This window comes from Drosophila mojavensis, unplaced genomic scaffold, assembly GCF_018153725.1.
Source record: "Drosophila mojavensis isolate 15081-1352.22 unplaced genomic scaffold, ASM1815372v1 contig_81, whole genome shotgun sequence".
NCBI classification, from domain to species: Eukaryota; Metazoa; Arthropoda; class Insecta; order Diptera; family Drosophilidae; genus Drosophila; species Drosophila mojavensis.
The window spans coordinates 5,519,258-5,537,082 of NW_025318907.1; the positions used below are offsets into that span (position 1 = coordinate 5,519,258).

Below are 17,825 nucleotides of genomic sequence, written 5' to 3' on the forward strand. Positions count from 1 at the left end.
CCATGTTTCAAATTTTACATTTTATTGTTGGCAATTTTCTTTTCTTTTGTGTGTTACATGGTTGTTATGAATGATAACAAAAGAACAAACTCTTAATATAACAAAAACATAAAAAAAATAAATGATTTCACTGGATTGTGGTCTTAAACTTACATTAATTCATAAAGATTAATTATTTTCCTTTACTTGTGCATCAGCTTGTAGCCCTATTAAAATTTACGGTGCCTCTTGGTAGGTTTAACATTGGGCTCTACGCTTGTACCGCCTTGTTTCTTGCGCCAATCTTCGCCTTCAAATTGATAAACAGAGGATATGCTAGCTACGCTGTTTGTATCCATGGTGAATGCGGGCATAGAGCTTTGGCACAGCCTGTCTAGTCTCTCCTTCTGTTCAGCTGTCTTCGCTTCCCCGCGCTCCAATATGACATCGATGTCCTCGTCTGCGATATCCAGATCATTGCTGTTTCAATATGTCATTTTCAGTTAAGCGAATGATATTCAAAAGAGCTTGTTTATCAGGCTGATTATTAACACCATTTTGGATCACTTTTCTATCCAGACGCAGCTTGATATTAGCGTGCTCTAAAATCTTCTCATCGACGGTTTTCTCTGCAATCAGCCGGAATACGCGCACCTGTTTTTTCTGACCAATACGATGGGCGCGATCCATGGCCTGTAGATCCATCTGTGGATTCCAATCCGAATCATATATAATGACCACATCGGCAGTGGCCAAATTGATGCCCAAGCCACCGGCTCGAGTCGACAACATAAATATAAACTTGGGGCTATTCTCCATATTGTACTCCCGGATGAGTTTATCGCGGTCCTCGTGTGGCGTCTGCCCATCCAAGCGGCAATAGTCGAACTTGCGCCAGTTGCAATAATCCTCTAGAATGTCGAGCATGCGCGTCATCTGCGAGAAGATGAGCACACGAGAGCCCTGCTCTTGAAGTTTCATCAGCAACTTGTCTAGGATCAACATTTTGCCAGAGTTTTTTAGCAGATTCGAGTCCGTGGTGTAGGGGAGCTCCTCGACACCTTCGAACAAATAGGGGTGATTTACGCACTTTCGTAGCTGCATTATAATGTTCATAACTCGCATTTTCGAAATGGTGCCATAGCATGTCATTACGTCGATATCATTGAGCAACAGCTTTCTATACCACTCCCGTTGCATTCTTGAGAGGCCCACATAGATGTTGACCTCTTTCTTGGGCAGCAAATTCGCCTCCACCTCAGATTTGAGACGACGCAGCAGAAAAGGCTTTATCACGGCATGCAGGCGGCCAACTAATACGTCGTCGCCCAGGCAAGAGTTCGTGTTGAACCACTCATCAAAGTCCTCTGAGGAATTGAATACATCAGGTAGTAAGAAATTGAGCAGCGCCCACAGTTCGTGCAAGTTATTTTGCAAGGGTGTGCCAGTAAGGAGTAGACGATTAGTGGAATGGAACTCGCGGACCTTCCCCGAGATCAGGGCGTTTTCGTTCTTTATGCGATGTCCCTCGTCGATTACCAGGTACTGCCAGCTAAAGCTTTTCAAGAAGCTGCGCTCCCGCAAGCACATGTCATACGAAGTGACGCATACATCCCATTTAACTTTCTCATTCTTAGGCATTTTAGCTTTGATCGTCTTGCGAGTCTTTTTGTCGCCAATGAAACAAATCACTTTCAATGAGGGACACCAATGCTCAAACTCATTCATCCAATTCGCCAAAGTCGACTTGGGCGCCACAACCAAGTGAGGGCCAGCTTGGTGTCTGTGAACAAGGTTTGTATAAAGTTATCTGGATAATATTTGCTCAAGTTCATTTCACTCACTTTACATTCCGAATGTAGCCCAGCAGCGAGATCGTTTGCAGCGTCTTGCCCAGACCCATTTCATCGGCCAGAATACCGTTGATTCCATTCTCGTAGAGCAAAATCAGCCAGTTCAAACCACGTAGCTGATAGTCCCGCAGCTTCCCGTTTACAATAAAAGTAGGTGAGGCATCGAAGTATCCTGCATTGTTGTTATTAGCATCTCCTTCAAGAGCTACCCCGTTCTCATCATTTGATGCATCACGTTGTTTTCTAAACATTATCAATATATGATGCATTGTTTTTATTTAGTTGTCCATTTTTGCCTACCTGGTCAGTGGACGAGCCCTGGCTCCGGTTGTGGGCTTACCGCCGCGATCTTTGACGTTTTTTGCCTCTGAAAACGTGTTTCCAATGAAATGGGTATAGGATTCGGTTTGTTTTAGCAAACACTCAAAACGGCTTTCGCGCGTGGATTCAAAGTAATCCTTCTTACTATTGACTGGGCAATCGTCTTCATTCTTAGCCAAGTTAACGCTCTAAGTATTTGTCCCATTAGCAACAACAAAAGAACAATTTCTTTGTAAAAAGTTCAGCTTACCAAATTTTCTTTTTCGTCGCCCATATTGTAGACATTTACTTTACAAATTTCAGCTTTGTTGACTATTTATCTTTATTATTTATTTCTTAAGATCAGCTAAAAGATTTCACAATGGCATCGCGGGAAAAATGCACGAATGCTCTATTTTCCTTTGAAGTTAGATAATTATCGATAAATACTTATCATAAAACATTAATTACCAAACACTGCTCTGTATAATTTCTTCTAGGAAATTGCATATTCAACAACACTAAGACATATTGTTTCTAGGCGGTAACTGTTAATTATTGCTGTTATATTTCATGCAAAATTAAACTAAGTTTCTGTTACTATTTGTAATGGTATCATTCGAAATTCGTTATAAAAGCATTGTCATATGATTTGAAAATTTTAAAAGTTGTTTTATTGGCCACATCTGTGAATAATCGTGAATACTAATAAATATGGTAGTTAGCAGCACTAAATATTAAATTTCGCGCTTGGTTGCAGTTTGAATTTGTTGAATAAATTACATTTATAGTTTTTGGTTTGTATCTTAAATTATACAAATGTTGTTTGTTTTAACCTAGGCATGTATTTTCTACAAAATATATTTACAGTACATAAAAATCCAATTTTTACATGAGTGTTTCTAGCGAAATATACAGAACAAATGTGAACTATCTAAAGTCCCATTTAATATGTGAAAAGACTCGCTGTTCATGCATTGTTATTGTGGTGAGCATATGATTGATGATCGAACTCCGTTCAGCTCAACACACGGAATGAAATGCAGCAAATGTTGTTTGTTATATTTTGGAATACATGTATGCATGCATACATCTGTCTATATATATATCTATATATATATTGTTCTAGTTAAATTAGTTCTTGACGGAAAAGAGTTGAGCAATTTTACTGGCGTGGCCCTTACAAAACTCATAACTAATTTTCGCTGTCCTCTTCAGAGCCTCTGTTGTGCTGCTGGTGCTGCTGTGATTCGCAGATGCAACGGCCATGTCGCTGTATGTCACATTAGCTACTGCGCTCTGTGAATTGACTGACGTTGTAGGCGACGACGCTGCCAGTTGATTCTGCGGGAACATGCGTCGCAGCACGTAGTTAAAGCCATTTGAGGCTTTGTGGCCGTTAGATTTGAAGCGTTCAATGCCAAAGGCGCGTATTGCACGGGAGAAGCCAAATACTTGAGAGCTAATGTATGCTCTCCGGACCGCCAAAGTGCGTCCGTCCTTTTGTTCGCTGTACACTACAATTTCATCCACTTTCTGGAATGTTCGGTATGTTAGCTTGTGTCACCCTGTGCACGAGCAAGCGCGTGCGGTACAAAGTCTACTTACCATTATCTTTTTCATGCCCAGATTGCGGGTAAATGTTGTAAATGTCTTTTTAACGGGGTCCAGCACCGAGTCTTCAACAATCTTCACCGGCAAATTGTTGTAAAATCGTGCCCCCCACTTGGGCACGGGATTCGTCTTCGATAACAAACGGCGAGAATATAATTTTCCATCACGCACTTCACGCCTAATAGTGTCCTCGGTAAGGACATGAGTGCTGAAATGGAGGGAAATGCGATGGTTAGATATGTTAAGGACCATTAATTGATAGAGATATCGTACCTTGACGGATTGGGATAACGATTCCAATAGGCAGAAACTACATGGATCCAGCTGTAATCGAAAACCGTTTCCGTGCAGCAAGTGGACGCAGTGACTACCATGTCGGGAATACTCTACAACGGACTGCTAGAAGCTTTGCCAAGTAAAGAAAGTGAAAATCGTTGCGGCCCTGAACCGCATTGAAAAAAATGACAATGGAGAGAGCCGAACACAAAAATCAATTAGATGCATATTGGCATGCTATAAATAGAGCCGATTATTCGATCGTTACCTGCTGAACGATTGTCGCAGAGCTCTAATTGTGTGCTTATTGTTGTTGTATCCGTGCCCCTATCGTTGGCCCTGAGGCCTACTACTCGTCCAGACTGAGAATTTTGAGAATTTCTCTTGACGTTGTGTAACTGCGTCACGTACAGGGTGTTTCAAAACATCAACCAGATATGAGTGTGTGCTGCCAATGGAAGCGCTTTGTTGAATTACCTATTGCTAATGTTGCTTTGTTTTGGACTTTAACACCAGCGCTCATTAGTTTTGATTTATATTCAACAAATTTTGCTTAACACAATTTTAACAATTAAGCCAATTACATAGACGACTAGCAGAGCTAACAGGAAGCAGCTGAGTGGCTATGTTGCAGTGCTGCACAGTGTGTCATACATATCGATATACTGTATTCGATATCTGTGCAAAAGTATTGCCGCCCTTGCACATCACCAGCTCTTTCGCTCAGACTTTTCCAGCGTAGACGCAGCTCAGCGCACGACACATTTAATTTAAACGTGAATTACACTAAAAATAATCGCATTTAAAATGGCATTCGGTGATGTTAAGACCCCACAAGGCCTCAAGGAGTTGAACGACTTCCTGGCCAACAACAGCTACATCAGCGGGTAAGTAATGAGCCGCATGTGCCTGCCAAATGTGAGGTTAGGCACGACAAACACGTCGGCATATTTTTAATTGAAATGAATTTGTGTTTTTTGTTGCAGTTACACCGCTACCAAAGCCGATGTATCTGTGTTTGATGCCCTGGGCAAGGCACCAGCTGCCAGCTATGCTAATATTGCTCGCTGGTACCGTCACATTGCCTCCTATGAGGCAAGTGAGCGTTCTGCCTGGGCGGGTGCTCCGCTGCCCCAATTGGCTGGAGGCAAGCCTACAGTTGATGCTCCCGCTAAGCCAGCTGCCGATGACGATGACGATGTTGATCTATTCGGCTCTGATGATGAGGACGATGCCGAGGCTGAGCGCATTAAGGCCGAACGTGTTGCCGCCTATGCTGCCAAGAAGTCAAAGAAACCTGCTCTGATTGCCAAGTCGTCTGTACTGCTCGACGTGAAGCCATGGGATGATGAGACCGACATGAAGGAGATGGAAAACAAAGTCCGCACCATCGAAATGGACGGTCTTTTGTGGGGCGCATCCAAATTGGTGCCCGTTGGCTATGGCATCAACAAGTTGCAGATTATGTGCGTCATCGAAGACGACAAGGTCTCCATTGATTTGCTGCAGGAGAAGATTGAGGAGTTTGAGGACTACGTGCAGTCCGTCGATATTGCTGCCTTCAACAAGATCTAAGCAACTATATACTCTTTAACTGATGCATAAATAATAAAACTACAGCAGAGCTAAACGAATTGATGTCTATTGCTATCTGTCTCTCCCTCTCACTCTCTCTCCCATACACATAAAAGCTGTTTTTCAGCTACGATTTCAAGTTCGTTTTTAAAGTCTTTTGTTCAGAGCAAAAGCTTTTTCAAGTAGCTGAACAAAAGAGTGCAGCTCGAACGTTTGGCAGCTCAGTTATACGAAAAACGCTAAAGCGTGCGGTTCCAGTCGTAGAGCAAAGTTTACGAATTTGTTTATAATTTAAATACACTAATAGTATACTTTTTTCGGGCAATAAAAATATACATATATACGATGGCTGCAAACAAATTGTGCTGCACATTGGCTATTGGAGCTCTGTTGTGTCTCGGCTTCGCTGCTCTAATACAAGCACAGGGTAAGCGATACAGAGTTCGATATATTTTATATTCAGTTTGATGTTTTTTTTTTTTTTATTTGTTTACAAATTCCGTCACATATATTTCAAATGCGAGTTGGAAATACCTGTCCGCGGGTATCGTGCATTTCATTAACATTAATTAGCAATAATATACATACAAAATTCTTTTTGTTTGGGATAATGCTTAAAAAGTAAACGCATATATTCATCCATATCCGTTGTATTCTAATGCGTTTGTAGCTATGTACAGAGATGCACATCAGAATGCAACTGTCATTCGGGGCATTGACAGAGGAGGTTTTCAATTACATTGGCATCGCTAACTACTTCCGACATTAACATATTATTTAAATTGAGCTAATGAAACGGAATTAATTTGAATTACAATTCCACAACTATAGTGATTGATTGCTGAAAGAGCTAAGTGATAAATTGTGATTTATCAATATAAAATGTTTTTGGGTTAATGTCAGATTATGCAAATACTTTTGATGTAGCATACACAAAATTGGTGTATAGTATATTTATATAGTAAACAAATTTATAGAAATGATATGCTCACATTTGTAGAATTTCCCCGCGTTATCACGCATCTATACATCCATTGTTTTTGTCGAATCCGGGAAAAAGTTCTCCCCTCTGCTGTGACATTTATTCATGTACTCGTTATTGTTTATATCTTTGCTTTTTCCAGTTAATATCAAAATAATTATATGATAATTATAAACGTGTTCAGTTAATGAAGCCATTTAATTATAACAAATAAAATTAACGACATGAATAATAATTGAGAACAGTTTATAAAAAAAAGAAAACACACACACATAAATATAGATGCGGCAAAATATATTCAAATTTTGACCTAATTCAAAGGGTTATTGAAGTCCGTTGAACCCGAAAGACACCACAAATGAATGAAAGTTAAACTTACATTATATATAATAGTATTTAGTTATTTCATTTGAATATTTTTCATTCAATTATCATTAAATTTAATTTTGAGGAACTGTACAATTGTAAGAAATATTATAATCGATTTAAATTAATTGAATAATGTATTTAATTATAATTTAATGACAACTAAAATGTATTTAAGAAAAACTAATGAGTTTCCGTGGCATTAACAGAAATTGAGGAACAGTTCAATTATGTATAATTTCAAGCATTTAATTTCTAGAAGCAGGCGTAAAATATTTTAAGGTAGTATTAAAAGAATATCACAACGATAAATTTATTTAATTTCAATATATGTATATATTCTATATCAATTTAATTTTTGTTTGATATTAACTTGAGAAGCTATTTTTTTACAATATGATGTTGTGAAGAGATTTAAAAGTCGAAGTAAATTCCTTCAAGGCTTTAAATCATTTTTTATGAAAACAAAATACATTTTCATATTAACAATAAGCGACGATAACGCATGCATACAGAATCACTGGAAAAAATAAAGATCAATTTTCGCACTTGACAAGCAACATCTGCCGGCTTGAAAACCTTGGACAGCATACAAAAAAGTACAAAGAAAAAAAAAAAACCCACAGAAATAAAAGAATATTGCTTGACTCGTGCTTCTTGATAAGGTAAATTGACTCATACGCCCGATTCGAAATCTGTAGTTAAAAAGAACAAAAAAAAAAAAAAAAAAAAAGAAGAAGAAGAAGAAGAAGATAATGTAGTTTTGAAGTCTTGATGCTGCCATTGAAAGTTGCAAAACTAGTTCGGCAATGGCAGGCAGATAGGTATATACAGCATCCAACGGAACGTGAGGTTCATGGGCGTACAATTTGTATTATTATTATTATTATTATTTTGTCTGACATATTATACAGCTACATAGGTATATAAATTGGATACACATTTTATTGACTTGACTTACAGTTTACATATATTTATTTCATTAATGAATCCCAGAATATATAACGATGACATCTTTAAGCAAATATGTGTAAAAAAAAAAAAAAAAAAAAAAAAAACAAACAAAATCAAAATAAAATTTCCAGTTTTTTTATTGAGTCTCGAAAGCTTGTTACGTTGATCGCAAATACTGAATTTATAGATCATTTAATGCTTATCAGCTGAGCGTCGAATAATCATATACCCTTTGCACTTTTGCTCTATTAATGTGCTATTTGTTTATACTTATACTATTTTAGATAAGCCCGTTACTGATGTGTGCCTGGGCTGCATCTGCGAGGCCATCAGCGGCTGCAATCAGACCCGTTATTGCGGCGGCGGCGTCTGCGGGCTGTTTCGCATCACCTGGGCCTACTGGGCGGATGGCGGCAAACTGACCTTGAACAACGAAAGTCCCCAGTCTGAGGATGGTAAGTGCATGCACGCTCTCTCACACAAACATGTGTACACAGTCTAGTGTATGATTTGTTCTACCTCAATATAATATTTTATTTGTCTGTCGAAAGTTGCTGTAAATTGGAAACTATCTGCATGTAGATTCATTTAAATTGATTGCACTATACATCAAATTTAAGATATTGTGCTTTCTTGATACTTTTTGTTTTCAAAATTTCCTAAATTTTTATATTTAATAACCTAGTATTTCTTTGAACTGTAAGAAAATTTAAACTTACTACGCTAGCTTAATTTATAACAATTAAGTTAAAGTAAATGAACAGTTTTATTTTATGAACCATGTTAACAAAATGCTAAAACCATCTCTCCCATCTTTCCTTATAGCCTATGCCAACTGCGTGAACGATCCGTACTGTGCAGCCAATACCATTCAGAACTATATGTCAAAGTTTGGACAAGATTGCAACGGAGACGGAGGCGTTGATTGCTACGATTATGCGGCTATCCACAAGCTGGGCGGCTATGGCTGCAAGGGCGAACTGAGCTATCAATACCAGAGTGCGCTGGACAAATGCTTGACTACCTTCTCGCCTCTCGATGTGCGCACATCGGGCTGAGTTCTATATCTAAAAATATGATCTACGGCACTATGTTTTAATTATTTATATGCGGAGCTACAAATTGGAATTTGTTTATCTAATCATTTTGAATTGTGCAAAACCCTTTGAGAATTATATATTTTGTATAAATAAATAAAAAAAAAAAAAATAAAATAAAATATATTTTATTAATTCAAGTGGGGCTAATATTGGAGAACAAGAACAGTATATTTTTAATTTAATTTATTTTTTATTTATTTAACGATATCGAGAAAGCTAGAGAATTTAATTATTTATTTTTTATTTATTATTATTAATTAATTTATTTTTTATTTATTTAACGATATTGAGAAAGCTAGAGAAAAAGAATAATTCACAAACAATAAGCCAGATAATAAGTTTACATCTGAAGAAAGTTACATGAGCGATTCCCAGACAAGGCGTCGATGAAACAGTTGAAAATATATATAAATATTTAAGGGAATATATGTAAGATATTTAAATCTTATGATTTGGCAGATTCTCCCTATAACAAACTATGTAGATAATAGAGTATATCTGAGTGGAAGCTTTTAGCTATAATAGGTAACGGTTCAAGCAAAAGCTCTTGTTTGGTTCGAAACCTTACTTACATCTTTCTTATCTGCGAGGCACGTGTGATTTTCCATGAACAGCTTTTATGGAAATACGACTATATACGACTATGAGATACCTATGATATGTTTTGAGCAGCGTAAGTCTAAGGCATTCAAGTAGCATCTACAGAAAAAGCTTCCAGTGTGACAGTCTATTGGAGCTTCACATAGCTATCTGATTTGTTCTACTAACGTAAATGAGCCCTACAAACCGGTATTCTTGACTGTTTACCGGCTCTATACGAACAAGTATTTCAAGCTAGATGCATTGACTGATCAGATGCGGAAGTGCTTGAACGTGCTTCGATCCGGCTTATCACATAAAATTTTGCATACTATATAATGCGAATGCTTTGGAGCTTGGGCCTGTGCTTTGCCTGCTTGGTGTGGCTTAGCCTGGTGCGTGGGCAGGGTAAGTTCCGATTGCTATAGCGTATGTAGTCTATTTTATCATTTGCCCTTACCATGTTAGGTCACGTGCTGGATAAGCCCGTTACGGAAAAGTGTCTTACTTGCCTTTGCGAGGCGATGTCGGGCTGCAATGCAACTGCAGTGTGCATCAGCAATGAGAAGGGCATCTGCGGTCTCTTCCGCATCACTTGGGCCTACTGGGTGGATGCGGGCAAATTGACCATAAAGGATGATGAGCCCGATTCGGAGAACGCCTTCATCAACTGTGCGAATGATGCACACTGCGCCGCCGACAGCGTGCAGAACTACATGAAAAAATTCAATCAGGACTGCAACGACGATGGGGAAATGGACTGTCTCGATTATGCGAGAATACACAGATTGGGGGCTTACGGCTGCCATGGCGAGATGCCCTATAAGTTTCAGAGCACCTTCGATGATTGTATTGAAAACTTCGCGCAACAAGAAGCAGAAGAAGAGTTAACAAAGAATGACCCCTAAGAGAAGTTTGATGAAAGATTTATTATTTAAATATAATTAGTGGTTTATAGGGAACTTAACAGGATTAGATCTTAGCTATGATCTGGGCTTTACAAGCAAAAATCCATTATTAATGAGGAATTTTTGTATAGAATTGTGAAATCCAAGTTGTGCAATAATGATTTGTTATGCTAAGATATATAATTATATTTTTGGAGAATCTTTTATTATATAGTAGCTGAAGATTATCTGAAGATATACAGATATGTAAAATGTTTTTAATGAACTTAAAGTAGCAAATTGTGAAAATATAATATATTAAAAAAAAAAAAAGAAAAAAAAATTTTTTAATTCCTTAAAATAAAATATAAATAAATAAAATTAAAATATAAATATGGAAAAGGAGTGGATTCCCCTTCAATTTAGCACTCATTGAGCTCAATGAGTTTGTAGACTTGTCATTTAGTGTATGCTAACTGTTTTCGATTGCCTTCCCATTTCCTGAACTACAGTATTTAAATTCTATATAGTATAATAGCAGCGACAAATGACTAACTACGTATAAATATCAACAACAAATAGTCGACACATTTCAGTAGCTCGACAACGTTTGAGCCAATCGAAACGGAAACGAAAATGACTACGGCTAAAAACTTGGTGTGTTTGTCTATAATACTGGCTGTGGGCGTGGCTGGTGCCAAGGCAGAGCAGAAGCGGCCCATCACCGAGACGTGTCTAGTGTGCATGTGCGAGGCATTAAGCGGATGCAATGCAACAGCTGTGTGCGTCAATGGGGCATGTGGCATCTTTCGCCTTACGTGGGATCAGTGGGTCGACTCGGGTCGGTTGACAGTCGGTGAGGAGCCGCCGCAATCGGAGAATTGTAAGTAGTAGTATATACTATATAGACAGTGAAGGAAAATCTTATCCATTTGTTAAGCCTTCACGAACTGCGCCAATGATCCGTACTGCTCGGCGGATACACTGCAAAACTATATGGTCAAATATGGGCAGGATTGCAATGGGGATGAGCAGGTGGATTGCTACGACTACGGCGCCATACACTATATGGGTCCATTCAATTGTCAAGCGGATATGCCATACAACTATGAGAGCATATTTAAAAACTGTCTTAAGCGTGCCAAGAAACAACAGCAACAACAGCAGTAATCAAGAAGTGTCTGGATTGATGAATTTTTAATATATTCTATTTATTATAGTAAAGTACACTCAATGATTAGATGGCATATAGTATAAGGGTTTTCCAGCTAATAAAATCACAATTGCTATAGGAAAATGTCAATCAGCATTGCAATGCTTGATCTTATTTTATGACTTGGCAGTTAAACCTACTACTCAGTCGTGCGCCAAGCGTGGCAAAGGCAACAGCTCGAATAGAAATTGTCCAAATAATTTTTCAGGAATTAAAAATGTTTAACAATCAAATTTTTTTGTTGTTCAGTGTATTTTCTATGTTTTTTATGTGGCACATTGATGCCCATATTGAAGGTAAGGCATCGAAAAAGAAAATATAAAATTGTTTAAGTAGTGGAAACGAAGTTGGTGTTGCAACTCAGAATGGAATAAAAAAATGAATTAAAAAGTTTAAGTACTTTCAGCTAAAAAATATAATTTTATTTGTTTTATTATTGTTTTATTTATTTATTTCTTTATTTGTGTGTTAAGCTGTTTTACTTCAGTCAAGTCGTCACTCTAACAGGTATATCGGACGACTCGTCGTGACTTTTTACCAACAAAAAACCTTCGATTTCCTTGGCTGCTTTTCATTAGCATTCAATGTGCTCTAAGATAGTTTCATTTCTTCAGGCTCTGCGTTCCAGGTTCTGATTTTTCTAGCACAAAGAGTAATAATTATGATGATCATACTACAACGAGATCAAATAATAATTATTTCATTATCATGATAAATATTTTAATTTCAAATAATAGATAAGCACACTTCAGCTAAAATTCTAAATTCTTTTTATGAATCCCACATATTAGTATATAGTACCGGAGGTCCTGGCTCGTGCTGCTGAAAAAATCAAATACGTGGATAAACTTTAACTATATACCTGAACTGATATACGTACATACGTCGTAAGACCAAGTTTGATAAATATATAGAATCAACTTGAATATTCTTAGGAACTATCTGCATAACTATCTTATAATTGCTCGGTAATAAGGATTACTAAATGTTTTCCAGCTAGTTAATTTAAAATTGTGAAATAATTACATGTGCTAAATATTTTCAAATTCAATTAATTTTCAAAACTAATTTTAATGCATCTTGCACCACTGTGCTGCTGAAGTGTTAGATAATTATTTTCTAGAATAAATGAATACGAGTAATAATGTAAACCGGCTTTGCCGGTACAAATACTGGATGTATTTCCATTGAATGCAAGCGACTAATATGCTAAGCAGCTCTTACTAAATATCCCTCCCCCACTTACCCCGTCACAGTTGAAAATAAGCCCGTCACGGAAGACTGCCTGGAGTGCCTATGCGAGGCGATGAGCGGCTGCAATGCAACGAAGATCTGTGTGAATGGAGCGTGCGGCATCTTTCGCATCACCTGGACCTTCTGGCAGGACGGCGGGTCATTACTAGGACCTGGGGAGGGCGACGGTGTGCACTCACGTGCATATGAATGAATGAAATTAGTTAACTGAAACAACGTCTTCTCTTCGGCCAGCATTCACAAACTGCGTCAATGATCCACACTGCGCGGCAGACACCATCCAAAACTATATGTATAAGAACGGCGAGGACTGCAACGGAGATGGGAAGGTCAACTGCAAGGACTATGGATCCATACACAAGCTGGGCAATCTGAAGTGCCGGGACGAGCTGCCAGCCACCTTCGGGACCATCTTCTTCAAGTGCCTGGCTAGAAAAGAGCGAGAGGCCGCAGAAGCCCAGAAGAACAACTCGACTTAAATAACTTTTGTCTTTATTTGGGTTTGTTTTTCGAAAACAGTTAGTAATATACATTGCTTATGTTTTTCCATTTGAACAGTTTCCAATACATGGGGCATAGAATCTATAGAACTATAGTCATAGTACACAGTATATATATAACATATGTATGTATATATATGTATTTATATATATTTATATATATATATATTACTTGGTAGTATATAGTATATGCAAAACTACTATAGAATTCTTTTCAACACGTTCGAATTTGGTTAACGTTCGCTAAATACTTGTTTGTTTTTCTTAACGGATTCAAAAGAGTTCTTAAGTTAATTTCATAATTTTTTTATTCTTTTGTTATTGTTGTTTACTTTTGCTTTAGCTACGCTTCTGCATTCGGTATTAAAATCTATTAGGCGTAGAATTGAAGTTGAAAATTTTCTTTTGTTTTTCATACATAGTATATATTTTTAATTGTTTAAATTGTTTGGAACAACCTTTTCAACTTATGAGACAGATGAGTTTGTTAGGCTTGACTGGAAAAAGAGGAAATCTAAAAGAAGAGTTCTAGAAAATAGATCTATTTCCATAACTTTATCGTATGCTCTGTAGCTAAGGCAGAGTTACAAAAGTTGTTTCTTTTTTTTTTTTAATATAAAGTAAAAGCTAAAAAAATATAAATAAATATAACTACAACAACAAAATTATTCTGCCCTAAGAAACAATTTTTTGTGTGAAGGGTTTTGTTGGTTGCTTTTTTTTTGGTAATAAAATAACTTCGGTTTTGTATATAAATAAATATCCTATAAATTCAATCAAGCTCGTTTTTATGGAATGTGTGGGTGTATGTGTGTGTGTGTGTCATGTCATTATCATGTCTGATATAATACAGTTTCCATTTATCGTTTGTAACTTCAACATTAGCTTTGCAAGTTAATTAACTTTATTTCTTATTATTGCCATCGTTTGCCAATAATAGCTCCTTGGCCTCCTTTTTGCCACGTTTCTTCTCCTCCTTGGCATGCAGCTTGGCCAGGCGCTCTTCCTCCTTGGCCAGTCGCTTCTCCTCCTGCCATGAAATTAAATGCATAAAAATGAGTTATAATAACCCGTTACATAAGCAGGAAACTTTATAACATTATGCTTCTAATTAGGGCTGTGGACATGTTGCTACTGGGTAGGGTATATGCACACCATCATATTATAAAATCACTTTTATTCATTATTAATTATTTTTCAATCAGAATATAAATATTAATGTTTATTTCCAATATGATTCTGAAAATGGTTATTTATAGGGTATTAGCTAGTCTTGTATTTGAACATCATTTTACTGTATACTTTTGAATGACAACTAGGGTATTTTCTAGTAAGGACGATAAATGGAAGTATCTCATTACATTTCATCATTAATTTAACATTGTTTAGCAAAAAAAAAAAATGATGACATTAGGAAATAAACTATAAGCATATATATTTTTACTGGGTAATCAATCATGCCAATCATATCATGCCTGTGCTCAATAATATATGTACAAATGAACACATGGTAGCCCCGATCTGGAAAATTTCCTATTTCTTCATATAAGTAACTCACTGCTTACAGGGTATTTGCTAGTGCATCAGCTATGCTTTCAAACTCTTCGCTTGTTCAACATGCAATAAATAGAAAGCTTAAAAAGTGCATCAACTGCTCAAAAAACTACCCAGCGCGCATTATGTGCTACTTTTTTGTTGGCAACCGCCGCCCCTTCGCCCACTACACCTCATTCAGCAACGTGCTGTAGGAGGGGAGTCGGAGGTGATGGTGGGATTGGTGAAATGCACAAAAGACGCGCTCGTCCCGCGTTTAATGAAAAAGTTTGCAGCGGAAGCAAACGAGGCCAATTACAAACAATGGCGCCCCCTGGCGGCGAAACAATAAAGACGCCTGCTCCACAATGAGCAAGCGAACGACTGAGCGAATCAGAGCGGGAGAGAGAGAAAAAGAGAGAGGGAGAGGTTTGGTTGTGAGGGTATGGGGCGCTCACCTTTCTGGCTTCCTTTTCAGCCTTCATCTTGAGCTTCTCCTCCTTCTTCTTGCGCTCCATGGATTCGTTTTTCTTGTTATCCGCTTTCTCTTCTGCAAAATTGTCGAGCGGAACTTAATTAATTTCAATCGCCACACTGGCGCCATCTATCGCGATCAACTTACTGCTGCTGCTGCTGCTGGAGAAGAGCGGAAAACTGCGATTGGAATCGTTTGAGTGGGGCTTGCTGCAGTTGTTTCCCGACTTCGAGGAAGAGGAGGAGCAGGAGGAGGCACCGGCGCCGGCTCCTGCTGTGCCTGCTGCTGTGGCCTTGGTGACCTGACTCTTGCTGCTGGCGGGTGGCGGTGGAGCATTCGCTAGCTTCTTGTCCTTGGGCATCACGTAGGCATTCTTGGGCAGCGAGTTTTTGGCATTGAGCGGGCTAATCTTGGCGCCGCCTGCCTTAAGCGGGGGCGGCGCTAGAGCCGTGCAGCTGAGCTGTATATTCATGGGACTCGGTCGACGCGGCGGTGGCGGTGACGTCGATTCACGCAGCAGCGGCGCCAACTCATGGCCGCTGGACTTCGTATACGAAGCATACCTGCGAGAGGGAGAGGCAGAAATCAGTTAAAGTTTTAATCAAAGCAACGGGACGCACCGAAAGCGCGGATTGCTGACGTGCACCGGCGAGGGATGTGGCACTTTGGCTGGACTGCGAAACTCCTTGATGGGTGGCAGTCGATTCTGCAGATCCAGCATGCGGCTCTTAACGTGCCGCCTCCCCGGATAGGTGTGTGTGGGCGTGGGTGTCATACAGCCGCTGCCACTGCCACTGCCGCTGCCACAGCCGCTGCTGCTGCTGGATGAGGAAGTGGAGGCAGAGTTGCTGAGCGTGTGCAGAGGCTTGCGCGGCACAGCGCCCGAGCAGCCGCTGGGACAGCCTCCGTGGTGCGATAACGAGCCCACGCTCGAGCAAGAGGATGAGCCAGACGGTGAGATCACCTGATGCTGATGATGATGCTGCTGATGATGATGGTGTGTATTGGGCGATGGCGGCGCCAAGTGATGGGCACTGTGCGCCAACGCCGCCGGCGAGGCTGGCGAGCAGGCGCCGCTGCTCGATATGGAAGACGTCTTGGAGTAGTGCGAGTAGCCCGACAGTGTGGAACCTGCCGAGCCCGTGGAGCTCATTGAGTACAAGCTATCCGATTGCGAGACCCGTCCATGAGCGCCACGTGCCGCTCCATACTGATGATGATGGTTGCGTCCCCCAGCGGCCGTGTGCAGCGTGGGCTGATGGAACGCATGATGCTCGCTGTGCGCATCGTTCATCGAATAGGAGCTGGCCGAGGCGACAACGCCGCCCGCATGCACGCCCGCCGAGGCCCAGCTCTTGGCACCCATGGAATAGCTGCTGGCCGACTCCTGTATGCGCCAGCTGCCCGACGACGAGGTCAGCCGATTCACCCGCGCCCGACAGATCACGCAGCGCAGCGGCAGCAAACGCTGCGCCACGGCACTCTGTATGGTCTTCACGAAGCAGCGCCGGCAGACGACGCGATGGCCGCAGGGCGAGGTCTGCATTGTGGCGCGAGCATTGATGCAGATCACGCATTCATCTTCCTGCGAGGTTGGAGGATCCGGCTCGCTCTCTTCTTCCAACTTGCTCAGCAGTTTGTCCTACAAAAAGAGCGGAGATTTAGTAAAAATCGCTTAGTTGAATATTTTTGGCCTGCCTAAAAGTATGCTACAGCTTTGTTATCGAAATGGTCAGAGAACAGCAAGAGATGTGAGAATATTTCATTAACACAATAGAAGGTTAAAAACTGTTCGATTTCAGAAGAGACATAAATCAAGAGCAATAAAAGCATTTGGTCAGTCTTATTTAAGATAGACTTATAAATTGGCTATATTAAGCTGCAATAAACAAATAAGAAAATAAAAATTAAACTTAAATTAGTACATGTTTAATAAGATAAGTTAAGATTTTAAATAGCTATTAATAAAGATAGTTTAAAGATAATAATAAAGATATAAAGATTTTTAATGGATCAGAACAAGTGGAATTCAATTTGACATATATAATCCATAAAAAATGTATAATCTTCAAATATAATAATTGAAATTAATATAATAATAAAAATATATTAGAAATAAATTGGTAATTATAAAAATATAAATATGTAATATAATTAGATTTAAATTCATAGTGTTATTAGTATATACATCAGTTCTACTCTTATCTTTATGTTTATGTTATGCTAAAAAAAAATCTGCGCACTTTAATTGATTTACGCAATAATATTTAATTTATTCAAAGAGGAGTTCAGACATAAATTTTGCTTTCAATACAAGATGTTTGTTTCATTTATGCTAATTTATTACTTATTAATTAACCAAGCTAATAATTAATTGCTCAATGC

The 17,825-nt window shown here is 39.0% G+C and overlaps 8 protein-coding genes across 11 annotated transcripts in view; 5 read left to right on the plus strand and 3 right to left on the minus strand.

Moving 5' to 3' along the window:
* Positions 1–5: 5 nt before the first annotated feature.
* Positions 6–2,688, minus strand: LOC6580814 (chromatin-remodeling complex ATPase chain Iswi). Its single transcript, XM_002006580.4, is given in 5 exon segments — positions 6–464; positions 466–1,762; positions 1,824–2,075; positions 2,133–2,341; positions 2,404–2,688. Coding segments are annotated over 5 exon segments (2,037 nt in total). The 5' UTR covers positions 2,428–2,688; the 3' UTR covers positions 6–209.
* Positions 2,689–2,780: 92 nt separating this feature from the next.
* Positions 2,781–4,650, minus strand: LOC6580815 (protein preli-like). Its single transcript, XM_002006581.4, has 4 exons — positions 4,291–4,650; positions 4,020–4,188; positions 3,741–3,954; positions 2,781–3,668 (listed from the first exon to the last, which is right to left on the minus strand). The coding sequence occupies exons 2-4, from the start codon at positions 4,118–4,120 to the stop codon at positions 3,267–3,269; spliced, it is 717 nt and encodes a 238-aa protein (XP_002006617.1). The 5' UTR covers positions 4,121–4,188; positions 4,291–4,650; the 3' UTR covers positions 2,781–3,266.
* Positions 4,651–4,726: 76 nt separating this feature from the next.
* LOC6580816 (probable elongation factor 1-beta) lies at positions 4,727–5,656 on the plus strand. Its single transcript, XM_002006582.4, has 2 exons — positions 4,727–4,909; positions 5,009–5,656. Exons 1-2 carry the CDS (start codon positions 4,830–4,832, stop codon positions 5,595–5,597), a joined length of 669 nt encoding a protein of 222 aa, XP_002006618.1. The 5' UTR covers positions 4,727–4,829; the 3' UTR covers positions 5,598–5,656.
* Positions 5,657–5,758: 102 nt separating this feature from the next.
* On the plus strand, positions 5,759–9,093 carry LOC122756707 (invertebrate-type lysozyme 3-like). Its single transcript, XM_044011302.1, has 3 exons — positions 5,759–6,024; positions 8,184–8,354; positions 8,725–9,093. Exons 1-3 carry the CDS (start codon positions 5,943–5,945, stop codon positions 8,955–8,957), a joined length of 486 nt encoding a protein of 161 aa, XP_043867237.1. The 5' UTR covers positions 5,759–5,942; the 3' UTR covers positions 8,958–9,093.
* A 746-nt stretch (positions 9,094–9,839) lies between these two features.
* Positions 9,840–10,708, plus strand: LOC6580817 (lysozyme). Its single transcript, XM_032730327.2, has 2 exons — positions 9,840–9,986; positions 10,047–10,708. Exons 1-2 carry the CDS (start codon positions 9,917–9,919, stop codon positions 10,484–10,486), a joined length of 510 nt encoding a protein of 169 aa, XP_032586218.2. The 5' UTR covers positions 9,840–9,916; the 3' UTR covers positions 10,487–10,708.
* Positions 10,709–11,061: 353 nt separating this feature from the next.
* LOC6580818 (lysozyme) lies at positions 11,062–11,768 on the plus strand. Its single transcript, XM_002006584.3, has 2 exons — positions 11,062–11,348; positions 11,406–11,768. Exons 1-2 carry the CDS (start codon positions 11,102–11,104, stop codon positions 11,633–11,635), a joined length of 477 nt encoding a protein of 158 aa, XP_002006620.1. The 5' UTR covers positions 11,062–11,101; the 3' UTR covers positions 11,636–11,768.
* Positions 11,769–11,796: 28 nt separating this feature from the next.
* LOC6580819 (lysozyme 2) lies at positions 11,797–14,042 on the plus strand. The gene is made up of 3 exons (XM_002006585.4): positions 11,797–11,974; positions 12,935–13,099; positions 13,167–14,042. The coding sequence occupies exons 1-3, from the start codon at positions 11,797–11,799 to the stop codon at positions 13,409–13,411; spliced, it is 588 nt and encodes a 195-aa protein (XP_002006621.2). The 3' UTR covers positions 13,412–14,042.
* A 75-nt stretch (positions 14,043–14,117) lies between these two features.
* Positions 14,118–17,825, minus strand: part of LOC6580820 (midnolin homolog) — a 31,777-nt gene continuing 28,069 nt past the window's right edge. For 3 of the 4 annotated variants that reach the window (XM_015164433.3, XM_015164431.3, XM_032729831.2), the window contains exons 3-6: positions 16,061–17,082; positions 15,588–16,003; positions 15,424–15,515; positions 14,118–14,462 (exon numbers count right to left, since the gene is read on the minus strand). In XM_015164433.3, the coding sequence (XP_015019919.1) occupies positions 14,337–14,462; positions 15,424–15,515; positions 15,588–16,003; positions 16,061–17,082 (1,656 nt within the window). In that variant the 3' untranslated portion in view covers positions 14,118–14,336. The remainder of the gene's footprint in view (positions 14,463–15,423; positions 15,516–15,587; positions 16,004–16,060; positions 17,083–17,825) is intronic. The other variant, XM_032729832.2, reaches the window with a different exon arrangement.